Genomic DNA, 20,031 nt, shown 5'->3' with positions numbered 1-20,031 from the left:
TACAAACAGAGCACCCGGGGCTCGGCACCCGTGAAGAAAGAAGCGTAGACAAGATACCGTTACGGCACGGATCGATCCATGGCGTCGACAACAACGGAGTCCCGGCGCCACGGCCGCTGCACAGACACAAAGACGTAGCCAAATTGGGATTCGGACCCCGAAGCGAACAACGAATTCTCACCGTATATCGCATTATCTATCCGATTGCTCATTAGATATCATACCTTGAAAATAATAAGCACAGTCATGGTGTCATAGAGTCGGAGTGTCTATATTGGCTTACACGGAGAGCCAAGCCGGACCACTTTGACATCCGTAGGCCGGTCAATTGCCAAGAGACTTAATTGAGACAGCGAAGTAATTCAAACTCTATGGGGATGTCCTCGGGATCCATCTCGGGGATTGGAGTTGTACACACACAGTTCAAGATTGTGGCGTCCTTGACAATAGAATGCCAAGAACACCAAGCGCTGCCGGTCTACTTGGCTTCAAATAGAGGACTCGTCACATAATCTCACAATGAGATCACCTTGTCGCAGTTTTCCCAGACAGATTCATCCCAATTTTCTCTCTGTAAACTCAATTCAATTGGCAATCATGACGAACACACAGACAAACGGCACTCGTCCCATCATTGATGAGAAGCCAAACGGCACTCTCAATGGTGATCATCAAGAATATCCAACCTTTTCCCAAGAAAGGCTCGATGACTCCATCAAGCGAGGCATCGACCTCCAAGTCTTCCGCTACCCCTCCACCGGTATCAACGTCCTCATCGCAGGCGCTGGTCTGGGCGGGATCACTTGCGCCCTTGAATGCTGGCGCAAAGGACACAACGTTCGCATTATCGACCGCAGTCCCAGTCCGGTCTGGACAGGCGATAATGTTCAAATCCAGCCCAGTGCAATTCTTCTTCTGCGCCATTGGCCTGATATGGGCTATGAGATTGAGGAGAACCAGTACGACGTCGACATGTCTTACTATAGACAGACTGGCGAGCGTATCTGGGGCCCAGCACCGCCTATGTTCAATGACCCAGAGCATTTGCCAGGTCGTCGCGGGTTCCCCTCTGTCAATGCCCACTCACGTATCAAACTGTACCGCGCGTTCTTGAAACAAGCGGAGCGCGTGGGTATTTATGTTGAATGGGGGTGCAAGGTCGTTGAGTACTGGGAGGATGTTGAAGGTCGTGCTGGGGGCGTTGTTCTCGAGAATGGGGAGAAGAGAACGGCTGATATCGTTGTTGCAGCTGATGGCTTGAGGACAAAGAGCATGACTATTGTTCCTGGCATGCCGGATCAGCTGACGACGAGTGGAAAGGCGATTTATCGGGCGGGTTATCCTGTTGAGCATGCGCTTAAGGATCCCACGGTTCGAGAGATGTGGAACTTTAAGCCTGAAGATAAGCCAATCTGGCAATTCTGGCTTGGGTGAGTTTTCTGCAGCCGATGAACGAGGATGTACTGACATTTGCAGAAATGGTTCTCACAACATGATGTGCTTAACCCACGATCTCGCATTCTGGAGCTTCATCCACTCAGTAAGCCAACTCTCCCCATTTCCCAACAAACCACTAACAGACCGCTAGCACGCTGAATCTGCCAGCGAGTCCTGGATCCCAGACATCGACCCAGCAGAAGTCATCACCGAGATGGAAAAGAACGACGCTGTCCATCCCGCAATCGCAGCCCTGATCCGCACCGCCCCCAAAGGCTCCGTCGTGAACTGGCAGCTCAAATTCCGCGATCCCCACGAGCAATGGACATCTCCCGGCGGCCACGTCGTCCAACTCGGCGACGCAGCGCACGCATTCCTCCCCACATCCGGCAACGGCGCAACACAAGCCATAGAAGACGGCGTGACCCTCGCAACGTGCCTCCAACTCGCGGGCAAAGCCCAAGCCGCCAATGCTACAAAAGTGTACAACAAACTACGCTTCCAGCGCGTTAGCTGTGGGCAGAAAATGGGCTTCGTGAACCAGCAGCTCAAGCAGCACACGGACTGGGACGCGATCATGAAGAATCCGGCGCTGATCAGATCGCGATATCCGAAGTGGGTTTGGTCGCATGATCCGGAGGCGTATGCGTATGAGAAGTTTGCTGAGGCGTTGACGCATGTTGTAAGTGGGGGACGGGTTCCGTTGGTGAATACGAATTTTCCTAAGGGGCATAGGTACAGACATTGGACGATGAAGGAGGTGCAGGAGCAGATCAAAGCGGGACAGAAGTTAGAGGATCTTCAGGATGGGGATTGGTCTTAGATGTGTACGAGTGGTAGTCGATAGGGCGAATATTGTCAATTGAGTGTTATTAAATATTGCGAATTAACGCTTAAGAAGTTGGTTGTTCTTCACTGTGTCTTCAGTATCGCTTCGCGATTGAGGAGGTACCTTGTGAGCCCAATGCGATATTCTCGGACTGACAGCCTGCGCGATCGTAAGACACTATTCCATGTCGCCGGCTTCGTCGATCCCTTGATCAAAATCAAATGGGGGAGAAGGCGTGAGAGAAACATCACATTGGCCTAGGTGACCACTTTGAGACATGCTTCAAATTTGACTTGCCTCCTTTCCTACAATACCATGGCAAGTATCACGACTAGGGAGAGAAGCAAAATATATGGCCGTAAAGATTTCATTGTGATCTTATCTATAACGCTGCCTAGAACCACGCCGCCTGCTCCGGAGACTCATCAAGCATGGCCTCAATGACCGACAACTCACTCCCAGCAGGTCTCTCGATCGCCTGTATCTTCAATCGCGGATCAGCCTTGGTAAGCAGGGCCTTCCACTCCTCAACCTCGCGCTCCTGAGCATTGAAGCACTGAATCATGGTGAGATCCTTCTGTCGAAGCGCTGCTTCAAATGTCACAGACCCAGAGCCTGGCTTGGGCAACACCATATCCATGATCAGCAAGCGACTGGACGGACCCATGGCTGCGACGATGCCTTGTATGATCTTGATGGCATCAGCATCGGGCCAGTCATGGAGAATCGTGCGTAAAAGGTAGACATCAGCGTTTTTGACGGGTTGGGGAGTGAAGAAGTCGTAGGCCTTGATCTCAATACGAGACTTGATGTCTGATGGTAACTCAGACAGACGAGTCTTGGCGTTATCAATAGGCTCTGGGAGGTCTTCGATAACGAGATTGAGTAACGGGAATGCTGTCGCCAGCATGATGGACGTTGAGCCACTACTCCCACCAATCTGTACACCATCAGCATGAACCTGTGGACAATTGAGATGGGAACTTACATCAACGACTTGAGCTTGTCCCAACGCCTTCCAGTCAAAGGCGTTCAGAAGATGCTCGACATTAGAGCCAGTGTGCGACACAGCACGACACTTCATGTACGCCTGGAAGCCTTCATTGAGATCAGGCCGCGTCTTCAAGTGCTCAAAGAACGATAGCTCAGTGCCATGAATAATATTGTAAGCCGTCTCATTAGTCGCAGACGTCTCGCCCCATTTCCACGTAGCTTGGATTAAGCCCGTCATGAGAGGAACAGTCTGATTGACGATATGAAGAAGCTGCGTCTTCATATGGACATTCGTAACGAACTGCGCAGAAAGGGTATTGTGAGAAAGCTTGCCATCTTTGGTCTCGCTGAGCAAACCGGTAGTCATCGCCATGCGTGCTACGGACTGCAGCTTTGACAGCGGGACTTGAGCCTTGGTGGCGACATCAGAGTAGGCGATAGACTCTGGAGGCTGGGGAATGTAGGAGAGGATATTGAAGTGGCAAAGCCAGGCGATGCAGTGATATTGCTGTTGCTGCGCGACTAGCTCAGTGAGGAAGCTGTGAGGATCATGCACGAGGCGTTTGACCTGCGTAGCATGCTCAATGACAGCGTCTCTATCCGTCTTGTCCATCTTGCACTCAATTATGACTGCTAGTGTAAACAAAGAATCATTCAATGCGATAGGATCAAGCTTTATGGGAGATGACGAGACCACGCGGCGTCCGAAGTCCTTAGTCGCCGTGGAGTTCCCGAGCTGAACCGACCTGATTCCCGAGACTCGGACGCCGTCTTACAAGTCTTGATACAGGAACATGGCTGATATTATGTACGACAGTAGCGGTAACATGTCTGTTTTGGGTCAGACGTGCATTATCTGGGCATGATGAGGCTCAGTGTCGGGAATGGAACCTCTTTGTTGACGTCGGCGATGGGGGGCCGCTGATGACGGCATTCAGAAGATTGAGAGTCTGTCTGATATGCCGGACTCCGAGTAAGACGATGAAGATCTCTGATAGAAGATGATGGTGAGATAAGGTCAAAGAAGGAATGAGAGTGATATGAAGGTAGATAAAAGAGGCATCGTCTCATCAAAGCCAAGAGGGAGAGAAGTAGCCATAGGCAAAATATCATAGACATAGACTTCAACCAAAAACATCTACAAGATTCAACACCTTTGTCATGGCATCCCAAATGAAGCTGTGTCTCTTCGGAGACCAAACCTTTGAGGTCCAACCTCACTTACAGCACCTCCTCCAGAAGCGCGACAATCTCTTTCTTCACGAGTTTCTGAACCAGAGCTACAATGCCCTCCGCGCTGAACTCTTCAAGATCCCGTATAGCATCAGAAAGGATCTTCCGCGGTTTACGTGCCAGGAGGATCTTCTACTTTGGGATCAGAGTGGTCCGCGATGCGTGGCGCTTGATATGGCGATGACGACTTTGTATCAGCTCGGCACATTCATTAGGTAAGTCACCGACACTTCAATTATTCCTGGGAGAGTGTTAACAGTGAGTAGTCAAGCGGGTATTTCCTCGTATGATGCGCAGAATACAAGGGTCGTTGGTCTCTGCACCGGCGCTTTTGCAGCTGCGGCTGTTAGTTGCAGTAGCTTCACAGCAGATCTGATCCCCATGGCTGTTTCGTCCGTCGTCGCAGCTTTCCGAACAGGCCTTCTCGTTACTGATACAGCTCGGCGAGTTGATCCGAGCCAGGACTTGAACAGGAGCTGGGCTCTTCTTGTACCGGGTCAAAAGGCAGCCAAAGCCTTCCAGGAATTCTGGGATGCCAATGTAAGTGCCATACACTGAGATAGCAAGTCGATAATAATGTGTAATATTTTAGGACGGCGGTGTCTTGACTAGCATGCCCTATATCAGTGCCTATGCACCAAATGGCATTACTGTTAGCGGCCCGCCCCAGCGTCTTAGCGATCTTGCGCACTGGCTTGCTTCCAAGAGCATTACGTCCAAAGCTATTCCCATCTATGGCGCTTACCACGCGCCGCATCTGTACTCTCAGAAAGACGCTCGACGGATCGTGGATGGCTTGATGCTCAACAAGGCCGTGTCACCATCTGAACAGATCCCTCTGCTGTCTGGTACAGGCTCCAAGCCTGAAGAGCGAAGCTTCGCGACACTCTTGGAAGATGCCATCGCTCAAGCCCTTCTTCATCCTCTCCGCTGGGGCTCAATCTTTGACGATGTCCAAGCTGCTCTTGAGACTGCTGGGTCTCAGCAGTTTAGTGTCCAGTCGATTGGTTCGAATGCTGAGCATCTGATCTACACTGCCCTCAAGAAGACATCTCTTCGATATCTCGTTCCAGAGACAACCATGCCCAGCCAACCAACCAGTGTCCCAAACGTTCCTGACGCTGGCACAAGCAAGCCAAAGCTTGCTATCGTCGCCATGTCCGGTCGCTTCCCTGGTGCAAAGGACAACGACGCCTACTGGGATCTTCTCTACAAAGGTCTCGACGTCCACAAGCCCGTGCCCAGTCTTCGCTGGGATCAGCAAACCCACGTCGACCCTACCGGCGCAGGGAAGAACACGAGCGCTACACCGTTTGGTTGCTGGCTAGATGACCCTTCAGAGTTTGACGCTCGCTTCTTCAATATTTCTCCCCGTGAAGCTCCTCAGATTGATCCCGCTCAGAGGTTAGCTCTTATGACAGCTTACGAAGCAATTGAACAAGCTGGTATCGTCCCTGATGCTACGCCCTCCACTCGACCTGATCGCGTTGGTATCTTTTATGGTGTCACAAGCAACGACTGGATGGAAACAAACAGCGCCCAGAATATCGACACGTACTACATCCCCGGCGGAAACCGAGCATTCATCCCCGGCCGCATCAACTATTTCTTCAAGTTCAGTGGTCCCAGCTACGCCGTCGACACAGCATGTTCATCATCCCTCGCTGGTATTCATCTGGCCTGCAACGCACTCTGGCAAGGCGACGTCGACACTGCCATCGCCGGCGGTACGAACGTTTTGACTAACCCTGACTACCACGCTGGTCTTGACAGGGGACACTTTCTCTCGCGCACAGGGAACTGCAAGACCTTTGACGATGGCGCAGATGGGTATTGTCGAGGCGAAGGTGTAGCGACTATTATCATCAAGAGGCTTGATGATGCAATCGCAGAGAATGATCCGATCTTGGGTGTTGTACTCGGCGCGTATACGAATCATTCTGCTGAGTCGGAGTCGATTACGCGGCCGCATGTTGGTGCACAGCGGGTTATCTTTAACAAGATCTTGAACGAGGCTGCTGTCGATCCTTATAGTGTCAGCTACGTCGAGATGCATGGAACGTAAGTATTCTCCCCATCTCCCTTTTAATTTACTTACTGATCGGATGTATAGCGGTACGCAAGCTGGTGATGCCACCGAGATGTCCAGTGTCCTCGAGACCTTTGCACCACCAGTGGCTGAAGGCAAACTCGCCCGTCCAGAATCCCAGAAACTCTACATCGGCTCAGCGAAAGCAAATATAGGCCATGGTGAGGCCGCCTCTGGTGTCTGCAGCGTCATCAAGGTCCTTCAGATGCTGAAGAAGGACACCATCGTTCCGCACTGCGGCATCAAGAACAAGATCAACCATCGCTTCCCTACTGATCTCGAGCAACGAAACGTCCGCATTGCTTTGGAGCCAACGCAATGGAAGAAAGGTACAGAGACAAATCCCAGACGTGTCTTTGTCAACAACTTCAGTGCTGCGGGAGGTAACTCCGCGCTGTTGATCCAGGACGCACCGCCTAGAAAACAACTCATTGCCAGCAATGATTCTCGCGTTCAATTCCCCATCGCGATCACTGCAAAGAGCGGCGTTTCCCTCCAAGGAAACATGCGCTCAATGCTCAAGTTCCTCAGCACAAACTCACACATCTCCCTCGCTGAGCTCTCCTACACCACCACAGCACGACGCATCCACCACCAACACCGTGTTCTCATCCCCGGCGCTACCCCCGAAGAGATCTGCTCCAAGATCGAAACAGCTCTCCAGAACAACACTGGTGTCTCGCGACCCAAGGCTGCACCAAAAGTGGTCTTTACTTTCACTGGTCAGGGAGCGCAGTACCCTGGAATGGGAAAGCAGCTCTTTGAGGAGAACGAGTTCGTGCGCAATGAGCTTCTGTCACTGGATCGAATTGCTCAGAATTTGGGATTTCCTTCGATGCTTCCTTTCATTCAATCTGATGAGCCCGATGTTAGCAAGTTTGCGCCTTCGCTTGTTCAGCTTGCTAGTGTTTGTCTTCAGATTACCCTGAGCAAACTCTGGACGTCTTGGGGAATTACCCCGACTGCTGTTGTGGGACACAGCCTTGGAGAGTATGCTGCTCTTAACGTTGCTGGTGTTCTGTCGGACACTGATACACTATTCCTTGTTGGTGGCCGAGCGCAGTTACTTGAGCAGAAGTGCACTCGCGGTACCCACGCCATGCTTGTGGTGAAGGGATCCCAGGAGGAGATTGCTGAGGCACTCAAAAGCCAAGAGTACGAGACTGCTTGTATCAACTCTCCCATCGAGACTGTTCTTGCTGGTCCGAATGAGCAGATCGCCAAGGTCAGGGAGCAGCTTGCGGCGGCTAGCTTCAAGACCACTCTTCTCAAGGTCCCTTACGCTTTCCACTCATCTCAGTTGGAGCCAATGGTGTCCGATATCGAGAAGCTCGCCAGCAAAGTGGCCTTCTCCAATCCCAGGATCCCTGTACTGTGTCCCTTGGAAGGTACTGTCATCGAGAACGCGACTCCTTTCAATGCCTCATATCTCGCCCGACACTCTAGACAACCAGTCAACATGCTCACCGCGCTGACTACCGCTTACCGCGACGGGTATCTCAGCGATCGCTCAATGGTGCTTGAAGTTGGACCTCACCCAGCTGTCTCCGGCATGGTCAAGCCCACCCTCGGCCAACAGATCACATGCGTTGCCTCCCTCCAGCGTAGCCGAGCACCCTGGGATATGCTCTCCGCAGCCCTCAAGAGTCTCTACGATGCTGGAGCCAGCATCAATTGGGCCGATTACCAGAGCAACTTCCCTGGCGCACACACAGTCGTTGACCTTCCAGCTTATAGCTGGGATCTCAAGGAGTACTGGATCCAGTACGTTAATGACTGGTCGCTGCGAAAGGGCGATCCTCCTTTGGTCATCAACAATGTGTCGAAGATTGAGAGCACTACTATTCATAGTGTTGTTGAGGAGAGTGGCGATTCTAAGAAGACTCATATTGTCGTTGAGGCCGATATTGCTCGCAAGGATTTGAGTCCGCTCGTCCAAGGTCATGAGGTCGATGGGATCCCTCTCTGCACTCCATCTGTCTATGCTGATATCGCATTGACTCTTGGTAAGTATCTACTTGAGAGGTATCAACCACAGCAGAAGGACGATATGATTGTGGTCTCGGACATGACTGTCTCAAAGGCCTTGATCCTCCGTGGTGATGGATCTCGCCAGCCCATCCAGGCTCACGCTGAGGCAGACTGGTCATCTCAGTCCGCCTCAATCAAGTTCATGTCTTTCGATGTAAGCATCTCTTTCTCATTACACGTTAGTGCGTATACTGACAACCTTGTAGAATAAGGGCAACCTACAAGAACACTCCGCTTGTGTAGTCCGCTTCAAAGACCGAAGCCATCAAGACGCCCTCCAAAGCGAAGCCCGCACCACCAAGCAGAAGATGCAAAACCTCCGCAACCAAATCACCACCGGTGAAAGCGCACGCTTCAACCGCCCCATGGCATACCGCATGATCCGTCCCCTCGCACGCTTCCACGACGACTACCGCGCCATCGACGAAGTCGTCCTCAACAGCGAAACCCTCGAAGCTTCCAGCAAGATCAGCTTCGGCACCGTCAAGCGCGACGGCGACTTCCACACCCACCCCGCTGTCATCGACGCTCTTACTCAGTCTTGCGGCTTTGCTATGAACTGCAATGACCACACTGACATTGATGTCGATGTTTACATGAATCATGGCTGGGGATCGCTTGAGCTGTTTGAGCCGCTTGACTTTGAGAAGGAGTATACTACTTATACTCAGATGCACGCTGGAGAGGATAAGCTCTGGTATGGTGATGTGACGATCTTTGACCAGGATAGAGTTGTCGCGTTTTTTGGTCAGATCGCGATTCAAGGTGTTCCTCGAAGAGTCCTCAAGGTGATACTCTCAATTGAGAGTGGCAAGAAGGGCCAGCCTCAGCGCCAGACGCAAGACAAGCCCCGAAACACTCCCTCGCAGACTAAGGATTCTACCCTCAAGACAGGACAGAACAAGCCTGCAGCCAAGGTAGAGCCACCGAAGTTCTCTACCGCAATCCGCATCATCTCCGAGGAAAGCGGAATCGATGTCTCGGATTTCACCGACGGTACAACCTTCGCCGACGTCGGCATCGACTCCCTCCTCGGTCTCACCATCTCCGCCCGCTTCCAGGAAGAGCTCGACATTGATCTTGACTTCAACGCTCTCTTCTTCGAACATCCCACCGTCAAAGATCTGCGCGCCTTCCTCGGCGCAGACGAAGATGTCTCTGGAAGTTCATCCTCTGCGGCTAGTGACTCTGGTCGTGACACGACTACCACTGGAAGCGCTACGCCAGAACTCCAAGAGGAGTTTGCGGAATCAGCTGAGGTTGAGTTTGAGCGCGCTCTTGAGATTATCTCTAAGGAGAGTGGTGTTGCGAGATCTGACTTAGATGATGAGACGAACTTTGCGGACTGTGGTGTTGATTCTCTTCTGTCGCTTGTTATCGCGAGTCGGTTCCAGGATACTTTTGGTCTGGATATCGCGCATGAGCAGCTATTTATGGAGTGCCAGACGGTTGGTGATCTCAAGACAATGCTCGCGCGGGAAATGGGTTTGTCTACTACAGCTTCTAAACCCGCTGCTATTCCCGCACCTGTGGTCTCTGAAGCAGTCGCTCAAGAAACAGTCGTCACCCATAGCGACACTTCGAACCTTGCCGAACGCGAACAAGCAATCACTGAGCTTGTCAACAAGTACACCGCTGGATTCAAAGCGCCCACTTCAAACCCCAATGGTCCTCCTCTGGGCAAGAATGAAAGCGTGGTCCTCGTCACAGGCGCATCAGGCGGGTTGGGAAGCCACCTCGTCTACGCCCTCGCGCAACTCGAAGAAGTCCATACCGTCGTATGTCTCAACCGGCCGAACAGAGAAGACCCAACAACGCGCCAGTACAAGGCCATGAGAGACAAAGGCATCCGTTTCCCGGAGCATCTCAAGTCCAAGGTGCGAATCTTCCAAACTGATACCTCAAAGCCTAAGCTTGGAGTTGCGGATAGCGAATATGCATCTTTGATCCGGTCTGTTACGCACATCATCCACAACGCCTGGCCCATGAGTGCGAAGCGCCCTCTCTCGGGCTTTGAGTCGCAGTTCCAAGTCTTCCGCAATCTTCTTGATCTGGGAAGTGAGTGTGCTTCGAATCGTCCTGCAGACTTCAAGTTCAGCTTCCAGATGATTTCGTCAATTGGTGTTGTTGGACAGTGGGGACTGGCTGCTGGTCAGACTGGCAAGATTGTTGTTCCGGAGGAGAGGACTACGATTGACTCACTACTCGGTAACGGGTACGCTGAGGCGAAATGGGGTTGCGAGAGGATGCTTGATGAGACTCTCCACAAGTTCACAGATCGTTTCCGTCCCATGGTCGTGCGTCTCGGTCAGATCGCTGGGTCCAAGACGAGCGGCTACTGGAACCCAATGGAGCACTTTGGCTTCCTTATCAAGTCCTCCCAGACTCTGAATGCTCTTCCTGACGTCGACGGCAATCTCAACTGGACTCCAGTTAACGACATCGCCGACACTCTGACCGATCTCATCCTCTCCGACCGCACTCCCTACCCAATCTACCACATCGACAACCCCATCGGCCAACAATGGCGCGACGTCAACAACATCCTCTCCGACGCCCTTCGCATTCCCAACAAAGTCCCCTTCAAACAGTGGCTCGACATGGTGCGCAAAGCTCCTCAGCAGGACAACCCGGCTGCTCTGCTGGCAGACTTCCTTGAAGATACATACCTCCGCATGGCCTGTGGTGGTCTTGTTCTCGATGTGAAGCATTCGCTTGAGCACTCCAAGTCTTTGTCGGCGGTTGGACCTGTTTCGGAGACCGTGGTGAGGAAGTATATCCACATCTGGAAGGAGATTGGGTTCTTGAAGACCACGGCGGAGGACAAGGCTGGGTTTGAGGCGGAGAGGTTGAGGCTTTGGGGACCTAGAGTGTAGGCTTAATCGGTAGAGATACACTTTGAGATAGAGTTTCTTTTATGGTTAACCTAGATTGAACATTTTCTTTATATACTTATATAGACATTTAGCTTCTTGGTCAACCACAATCGTGTTCCTCTTCCGTGTTCAAGGCAAAAGCTTCATCATCATAAACTCCGATCAACTTATCCTTACTCTTCTCAACTGACCACAAGTTTCTCAAGATAACCTGTGATATACTGAGCCTTTCTCAAAATTCTCTTTTCTCATGATCGAAGTCTTGCGATCGACTACTTCTTGCGTGAACCCGGAGAGATAGCTCTACTCCTGCGAAGACAGGGACTAGGGGGGGAAAGAAACACAGGACCTCAATCCTAAATGACAAAAAGACTTAGGTAAAATAGTCTAAGTTTAGGATGACTTTTGTTGAGTTTATTTTGACACCCTACAGTAAGGTTCGCTGTTTTCTTGCCCCCCGAGGAGGGACAACAGGCCTTTACTGCACTGCAACCTTGGGAAATGAGATTTTCATCGTAGCTGCTCTTCGCAATATGAGGCCTTTTAGTAGTGATTACTATGGCGCTGGTACTGTAACCCGGCCGTGGTGTCCTTGATAGGGTTGGCGCCAAGCCATCAGGGTCTTTTCCTTGCAGATCAGGTCCCATCGTCTTTCTCTTATGCAACTGCCGTGCATATTCTATGGAACCTCATGGCCGGCTCCAACGCAGCGAGTCCAATGCAGCGATAGGATTTATTTTAGTTGCGAGATGGAGTATATGCCATCAGGGTAGATATGAACTGTCGCAGCTGTGCGATTCTCGAGGATGGACGAATACTTATTGCTCGATGGACTTGGCAGCTCATTCAAGCACCATCCGTTATCTCTCAACGTCTTCTGATACCCCAAAGGACATTTCAACCGCTAAAATATGGTTAAATTTAGCCATCAGTTTTGGAGCGCCTCGGTTCTCCTGCTGCCATGCTTGAGCAGCGTACATGGCAGTAGGTTACCACCAGAGGATCGCCAACAAACAGGGTCCTGTGTCGACAAGCCGCAGATGCAAGATTTTGACTCAATCGGAGCTTGGTTTGATGATGTCGCAACTCTCAACTGTACCTCCATCTCCAAAGCTCCCAATGCCTCCATCGCCATTGTGGGCGGTGGTGTTTCTGGGCTCACCACCGCTCTCATGCTGGATAGCATAGGTCTTCATAATTGGGAGATCGTTGAAGCCAGTGATAGAGTGGGTGGACGCTTCAGAACCAAGTTTGTCGGTGGTACACAGGAGTTTGCTGAGATGGGCCCGATGAGATTGCCGTATGCAGTTACGTACAAGAGTGATAACTCGACACATGAGTATACGGAGCATCGGTTGACATTCCAATTGGCAGAGACTCTCAACTCGATGAATGGGAATGACTCAAAGTGGAAAGTTGACTTTATCCCTTGGATTCAACACCATCCTAATGAGCTTATTGCTTGGGGAACCGGTCGACATCCCGATGGCAGCATCCCAACAAGAGCAGACATTCTGGCAAACTCAAGCCTCGCGAAACCACCAGCCATGGTATCAGCCGCTTACAACGAAACAAAGCACCGCATGAATGAGATCCTCAAAAACGAAACCATGCTCAAAGCAATCCAAGCCGACGTCTGGCGCTCGCACAAGCTCGTCATGGGCCAGGGCTACGACGACTGGAGCGAGCAATGCATGATGAGGGAAGCTTTCCACGCCAGTGAGAATGTAACCGATGCTATCTGGACTGCGACAGATTATGATGTCTTCTGGGATGAAATGGTGCACAACTCAAATCTCGCGTTAGATGGAACAAAAGACTCGCTGGGCGAGACGGAGTGGAAGTGCGTTGACGGAGGCTTCAATCGACTCACTGATGCTTTTATCCCTCACATTTCCGACCGGTTGGTTCTCAATCGCAAGATCAGAAAGCTCGAACCAGTCAAGAGCAAATATGGCCAAGCTCGAACAAGACTCTCATGGTACCCCAGCGTCAAGAACCGAACGTTTGAGTCCAAGGACTATGACTACACCATCATGGCCGTTCCCTTCACGATGACCCGCTTCATGGACCTCCCCTCATACTCATCCGTCCTCGGCCGCGCAATCAGCGAAGCAGGCCTACGCTTCAAATCCGCCTGCAAAGTCTCCCTCCTCTTCTCCGAACGTTTCTGGGAGAAGGGCGAGCGCCCTATCTTTGGGGGATACTCTATTCCTGAGAGTAGATCCGTCGGCGCCTTATACTATCCTGTGTACGGATTGAACGAGTCCCGACCTGGGCTGATTACACACTACCGTGGTGGAGATTGGAGTGATCGCTACGTCAGCTTCTCGGATGAAGAGCACGTCCAAACAGTCCTCGACGCAATCGTGAGTCTTCATGGTGAGCAAGCGCGAGAGCTTTACACAGGCGATTATGAGAGGTTGTGCTGGTTACAAGATGAACATACTGCGACCTCGTGGTGTCGTCCTGATGTTGAGCAGCATAATCTGTACATACCAGCGTATCACCAGACGGAGTATAATACTATCTTCATTGGAGAGCATACGGCTCCGACGCATGCTTGGATTAGTTCAGCTATATACTCGGCTGCTAGGGGTACTATTCAGCTGCTACTAGAGCTTGGGATGGTGGATGAGGCGAAGGAGATCAATCTACGGTGGATGGGGCCATGGATTAACCATGATACCAAACTATAACTGGGTTAAAGAATTTGTAACTTGAGTAAATACTCCGAATCCTAGACGGTAGCTTCTTTTAAGTAGAGTCAGTCATCTCAGTACACTGGCAGCTTGAGACATTGTTCAGCTACCTAATTAAGCCTTCCACGCTGGAAAACAAAGTCCTCCAGCTGCCGATACGCTTCATCGAGATCGCCGCTGACGATGATAATGTCGTACACTCCAGTCTCTGCAAACTCAAGCTCGAGCTTCGCTTGTGCCAAACGCTGCGAGATGCTCGCCTCATCTTCCGTTCCGCGCTCCCAGAGTCGGGCTTCGAGTGTCTCCAGACTCGGAGGGCTGACGAAGACATACCGAGCCACCAAGTCTGAAGTTTTCATCTGCTTTACGCCTTCCATCTCAATATCCAGGATGGGAGCCACACCTTTCTTCATCAGTTCATCCATGGCCTTCTTGCTCGTGCCATAAAAGTTGCCGCTGTAATAAGTGTGCTCGACGAACTGTTTCCGCATTATCATGTTCCAGATCTCGGGCGCGGAGCAGAAAAAGTAGGCCACTCCCTCGGCCTCATCAGGTCGCGGCTGGCGTGTTGTGTGTGAGACAACCGAGCCGAAGATGGTCGGGTGGTTGTCCTTCAGTCGCTTGATCAGTGTACCCTTGCTAACGCCAGAAGGGCCGGATATAATTATGGGACGAGCGTCGAGTAGCGCTAGAGTATGTTCAGCATGGTGATAGATAGTAGAAGGTTCAGGGCAACACGTACTTGTGCTCATGTGGTTTGTCAATGACCCGCAGCCAAAGGCATCCATGTCCTCGACAATATTGGAGGGTGTACACAGCTGAGAAGGGAAAATGGATTGTCTGGGGAGAATATGATGGAGATGAGTCGTTGAGAGGGTCACTGGATGGTTAAGAAGCGCAGTCCCATGTGAGTCTAAATGAAATGGCTCCCTGTATTGGTCTGTTAGATGTATAAAGTTGAGGGTTAACAGAACCTCAAGCCCTAGGACAAAGTCAAACACATCTCATCATATAGAGGTAGCAAACTTAAATGCTTTTACTGCTGCTGCCTGAGACGATAGTTTATCATGAGAAGTTTGTCAATTGCCAAAATACTACAGTTAAATGTTTCTAAATAACTCCTTTCATCGCTCCACCACGCTCATTGACCATGCTCATCTCGAACAGACATCCAACAGCCATATCGTGTCTAAAACGCCATAGCCTCTCTCCATGATCAAATTGTACTACCCACGGATGACTCCACGTCCAAACGCCATGCTAATAGTAATAACACAAGGCACATAACTGTCCAACGTAGCTCTGTCAATCAGTGCTCGCAAACTTGACACTCTTCCTCCTCTCCCTCTCCCCCGTCGCAACAGCCCTCCCAGGGCTCGAGCTAAGGATCCCTCCACTGCTCTTATTCAGCGCATCCCTCGCCATACCTACCGCTCTGCTCTGCGGTATGTCATTGCCATCACTCTTGACATATCGGTCCATACCTGCACGAGGACTTGATCGTCTACTGTTGCTTGCTCCACGCTCATCCCTTGCCCTCGTCTTCTCTACAGTCGCGCGACCAATCTCGTCAGACCGTGCTGTGCTAGTCTCGCCGCGGTATCGACCGGGTAGGCACGCGTGTCCACAGCCATCGAGGGGACAGCAGCCATCGCTGAAGGTAGTTGAGCCGCTAGAGTCTGGCTGATCGAGAACAGCGTGCCATGCTGTAAGACAGGAGGCATGACCACCGTGTGCACAGCCAGGACAGTACCACCATTGGGAGAGCCAAGTGTCTGGGGAGCCCATTGCAGTTGGCAGTTCCACGGGCGCGAATTCAGCATGTGTTGGCTCTCTATGGCCACAAACAGCGCAAGGCGCCATGATGGTGCGGCATCGCTCACAAGTCCAGATAGCTTCTGGCCCATCTTTGGGATCAAGCTCCCTAGGTTTCTTGCACGCAGAGCAAAGGAAGCTCACCTTTCCGTTCTGTTGCGCTGGTGTGAAGATTGCTGTATAGTTTTCGCCCCACTGAGGCAAACCTTCAGGCCATCCTTTGATGCACAAGTTCCGTAGAAGCGACGCTTCAATGAATAGACCCATTTGCATCAGTCTCGAATGGTGCTGTCGCAAGACTGCATTCGCCTGATGGTAGTCGATCACGAAGTCGGGTACTAAAGGCTTGAGAAGGAGCACGATGGCCGAAGCATTAACAGCAGAAGTTCGCGACTCGTAGTGCAAGGCCTCTGTGATAGAGGTGTAGGGATCAAGTGGTGAAACAATCGGACTTTCGCCAGAAACAGTAGTTGGGAACGGATATGAAGGATCATCATCCCACGGGAGAAAATCTGTCTCCACGATGTGAGGCCGTAGGTCTTTCTGCGCAGGAAATAGGTCCTTGGCTGGACTGCTGGATCGATTGGGATGACTTGCTGGAACAAGTACTTGCGGCTGCGGGGAGTCTCGCTTCGCTGGAAGTGACTCGGCGACAATCTTGGGGGGTGACGGTTCAGATTGCAGGGGCTCTGACGTTTGCGACGGGAACGAATCATCGGTTCCCATTGTAGTTTGAGATATTAAGAAAAGATCCTCTGGGGAGTCTGTCGGCGGCTTCTTACTATGTGGGCGTGACTTGGGCGAATCCGTCGGCGTATCTGCATGAACCTCTTCGCCGCGAATGTGGCTCGGGTACTCATTATCCTTCTCCATATCCGAGGCATGTCTCGCAAGACTCGATCGCCATGGTCCGGTGCCTCTCGGTGTCGAAGCCGAAGGTTTTTTTGTCGCATCAGATGTCGAAAACATCTGAGCAAAGCTCTCGTCCGAATCATGGCGCGTCACCCTCTGGACCTCTGGGATCGTAGAGTCCAACGATAGAGGCTCCTTCTTCTTAGGTGGAGGAACATCGAGGGCCTTGAGCAAGACCTCAGCGTCGTAAAAGTCGTATCCTTCGGTGCTAGATATCTGTGAGCTCTCGCTTTCATGGCTGACATCAGAGACGGGAACCGAGTCGAGCCGCTTTCGGGGGGTGTCTTCGAACCTGTCATTTATGCCAGGCCCAAGACGAAGTTCATCAGGCTCCATGACGGCTGCAAGTCTCTTGCCAACCTGTTGTGCATGCTCTTTCGAATTATCTGGAGCGTCAGCCGGTCGCGCAAGCGGAGTTGGGACGTTTGACGTGCTCTCGAAGCCCATCGCAAGAAGGGATCGAGTGCTTAGAGAGCGGCCGCCGAGCCCTGGCTTTCCAGAAAGACGTCTGGGCGTTTCGTCGCCGGGGGTTCGACTAGCAGTATAAAAGTCAACGGGCTTCAGCATTCCACTTCCCTTTCTCTCTTCTAGCTTCACCTTCTGGAAGCGTCCGAGACGGAGGTCGAGGTGGTATTGAGCGCGACGGTCGAGGAGTAGGCCGACCGTGTAAGCGAGAACGCGCCAAGTCTGTGCTAATCGGAAGTACGAAACGCTTTCGGCTGCGCGAGCATAATGTTCTAGGATGACGCCGACTCGTTCATTGAGCGGCTTTCCGTCTTTAACGTATGGGAGCTCCTGACGGAGCGTCTCGAGGTATAATCCTGAGAGATATTGGTAGATTTGTGTTGTTTTTACAGCAGGCAATCGACCGAAAGCCATTGTTTGCTGAGTCTTGAAGACCCCAGTAACATTGATGGCTTGGTCAAGCGCCAGGAACGGCTTGTTATCATCAGGTCCAGATCCAGAAGGTGGCGTCGTGCTCAGATTGGTGGAGCGTCCTGCTTTCCTTCGACTCGTCCGTCGCCTAGGACCAAGAAAACTGCCAATGACATCCTCCTCCGAGTCGCTGCGGCTGATGCTGAGCATGGGGGCATTGGGGCTCGATCCATAGGGGCCACGAGGCACTATCTCGGCATGGTGTGTGACTGGAGGTCGAGGTCGACTGCTCTGATGAGATCGCTCGTCAAGGAACATCATAACATCGCCTTTCGGTGAGAATGCCATAGAAGAGGTAGACTGGCGATCAATGACCTTGGGCGCATATGCGACGTCGTTTTGCGCAAACAGTCCGTCTTGGCCAACTGTCCAGAGCATGTCCTGGTCTTGCCAGAGCAGAGTAGCAGGTGAAGCGTCGAATCTCTCGATTTCTTTGTATGCCATGGTCGGTCGAGCCAAGTCCCAGATGTGTACTGCCGAAGTACCATATCGACGAGAGCTACTATCATCGTAGGACACTGCTATTTGAGCTACGCGTTTGTTCTGCGCTGTAGCAGACCACAGGCCAGGTCGCCATGCGATAGTCCAGATGGGCGCAGGTGTTGTTACAGACCATTTCGGCTTCTGTCGTTTATCGGCTGAACTCGAAAGATCCCACACATGGAGTTTCGTATCTCTACCGGCACTGATAAGGTGGTTTCCATCCGGATGCCATGCGATAGAGGCGCACGCCTTTTCGTGCGCATTGATCCTCAGCAATGGTCTTGATGGTTGGCGCACATCCCATTTCAGCACCACTCCGCCCTCAGTACAGCATGCCATCTCGTGTCCGACCTTTGGAGACCATTTAACTTGCCGAACCGAGTCGATACATTTGAGGGGCGCGAATCGTTGCCGAAAGGTGATGCCGCCCGATCGTCCTTGGAGAGGTGCCGCAGTATCGAAAACGCGCGCCATGCCATCTTGACTGCCTGAAAGGAGCCAACTCTTGAGATGTGGATTGACATCAAGGGTGTTAACCTGGCGCGAATCTTCCTGCATCTGCATGTATTCCAATGGCTCGGCTGCGCCAGACCCGACTCGTGCGACATCGTATGCGAAGATCTTGCCATTCGCGCAAGCCGTGAAGATTGTAGAACCACCGTGCCATTTAACATCGCGAATGCTGAGCTGATCCGCCGCCTGGTTGCCCTTCAAGCCAGCCGGTTGAGCAGTGATCGCAGCCCTTAAGTCCACGCCCTCGCGAAAGTTGAAGTTGAAGTTATGAGGATCATCGAGGACCACTGTCTTGAGAATATGTCCACCGGCCAGTACGGCGGCTCGTCGATCGGGGGAGACATCGAGGGCCAAAATCGGAACGCCGGCTCGATATACGGCATCTTGCGACTTGGACGGTCGAAACGAGGCTGAGATTGTAGACGCGGGCGCGCTTGTTATCGAAAGGTTGGCCGGGTCGCCTGCGGGGGTCTCGGTCGCAGCCTTGCCGAGGAGCTTGCGCATTATCCTGGAGTCGCGGTTATACATTGTTGCGGGGGTCTGCGATAGCCGATTGCGACGCCATCGAGGTCAACTCAACGGGCCATCAACGGCATTCTCTTTATTCACTGTCGGGCGTTGAATGGGCTATCGGTCTCCCTATTGAAGAGGGATGTCTTGACTTGGTGTTTGGCTATCGCCCATAGAGAACGTGAGCTCATGTGGATCCGAGGTCGGCGATCACGTGGTACCCTAGACCTCAGTGCCAACATTTGTATTGCTATATATTTTGCTATTTACTCATTTGAACCGAGGGACTAGATACCCTTATTTACTGGTCTCTTATAAAGATGAAAGAAAATATTTGTAAAGGCTAGCCTTGGGCACTGAGGAAATATTAGACTTTAATGCAGGTGGTTGAAATAGACTCACTAAAAGGTATCCAGGTATCCTCTTTTATTCAGCAGTGCGCTTAGGCAATTACGCGGTGTTGTGCAATGGCAGTCAAACAGGACACTTAGACTCAGTGATTGAGATGGCAATACTTAGCACAATTTTAGCGATGTCCCTACGAGACCACTCCGATGCAAATGTTTTTGTCCGCAAATGAAGTATCGAGATTTCAGCTCAGAACTATACCTAACAGCATAAAAACGACCATACCCATTGATGAACCCAAGGGGACGATCGCTTCCCCCTCTA

General features: G+C 51.7%; 6 protein-coding genes across 6 annotated transcripts; 3 read left to right on the top strand and 3 right to left on the bottom strand.

The window, feature by feature from the left end:
- Positions 1–597: 597 nt before the first annotated feature.
- On the top strand, positions 598–2,277 carry FPRO_03537 (fusarubin cluster-monooxygenase; the record flags this gene model as incomplete). Its single annotated transcript, XM_031226240.1, has 4 exons — positions 598–1,430; positions 1,477–1,540; positions 1,589–2,119; positions 2,173–2,277. 4 exons carry the CDS (start codon positions 598–600, stop codon positions 2,275–2,277), a joined length of 1,533 nt encoding a protein of 510 aa, XP_031076796.1.
- Positions 2,278–2,660: 383 nt separating this feature from the next.
- On the bottom strand, positions 2,661–3,872 carry FPRO_03538 (fusarubin cluster-methyltransferase; the record flags this gene model as incomplete). The annotated part of the gene is made up of 2 exons (XM_031226238.1): positions 2,661–3,206; positions 3,255–3,872. 2 exons carry the CDS (start codon positions 3,870–3,872, stop codon positions 2,661–2,663), a joined length of 1,164 nt encoding a protein of 387 aa, XP_031076795.1.
- A 548-nt stretch (positions 3,873–4,420) lies between these two features.
- On the top strand, positions 4,421–11,488 carry FPRO_03539 (fusarubin cluster-polyketide synthase; the record flags this gene model as incomplete). The annotated part of the gene is made up of 5 exons (XM_031226237.1): positions 4,421–4,707; positions 4,759–5,032; positions 5,085–6,553; positions 6,606–8,766; positions 8,819–11,488. 5 exons carry the CDS (start codon positions 4,421–4,423, stop codon positions 11,486–11,488), a joined length of 6,861 nt encoding a protein of 2,286 aa, XP_031076794.1.
- A 911-nt stretch (positions 11,489–12,399) lies between these two features.
- Positions 12,400–14,126, top strand: FPRO_03540 (putative fusarubin cluster-oxidoreductase; the record flags this gene model as incomplete). The annotated part of the gene is made up of 2 exons (XM_031226236.1): positions 12,400–13,857; positions 14,085–14,126. The coding sequence occupies 2 exons, from the start codon at positions 12,400–12,402 to the stop codon at positions 14,124–14,126; spliced, it is 1,500 nt and encodes a 499-aa protein (XP_031076793.1).
- Positions 14,127–14,300: 174 nt separating this feature from the next.
- Positions 14,301–14,978, bottom strand: FPRO_03541 (putative guanylate kinase; the record flags this gene model as incomplete). The annotated part of the gene is made up of 2 exons (XM_031226235.1): positions 14,301–14,878; positions 14,933–14,978. The coding sequence occupies 2 exons, from the start codon at positions 14,976–14,978 to the stop codon at positions 14,301–14,303; spliced, it is 624 nt and encodes a 207-aa protein (XP_031076792.1).
- Positions 14,979–15,495: 517 nt separating this feature from the next.
- Positions 15,496–19,377, bottom strand: FPRO_03542 (uncharacterized protein; the record flags this gene model as incomplete). Its single annotated transcript, XM_031226234.1, has 1 exon — positions 15,496–19,377. The coding sequence occupies one exon, from the start codon at positions 19,375–19,377 to the stop codon at positions 15,496–15,498; it is 3,882 nt and encodes a 1,293-aa protein (XP_031076791.1).
- Between the last annotated feature and the right edge of the window lie 654 nt (positions 19,378–20,031).

The sequence above is a fragment of the Fusarium proliferatum genome, assembly GCF_900067095.1.
Source record: "Fusarium proliferatum ET1 genome assembly, contig: FPRO_scaffold002, whole genome shotgun sequence".
Lineage (NCBI taxonomy): Eukaryota > Fungi > Ascomycota > Sordariomycetes > Hypocreales > Nectriaceae > Fusarium > Fusarium proliferatum.
This window is presented reverse-complemented; position numbering and strand designations above follow the sequence as displayed.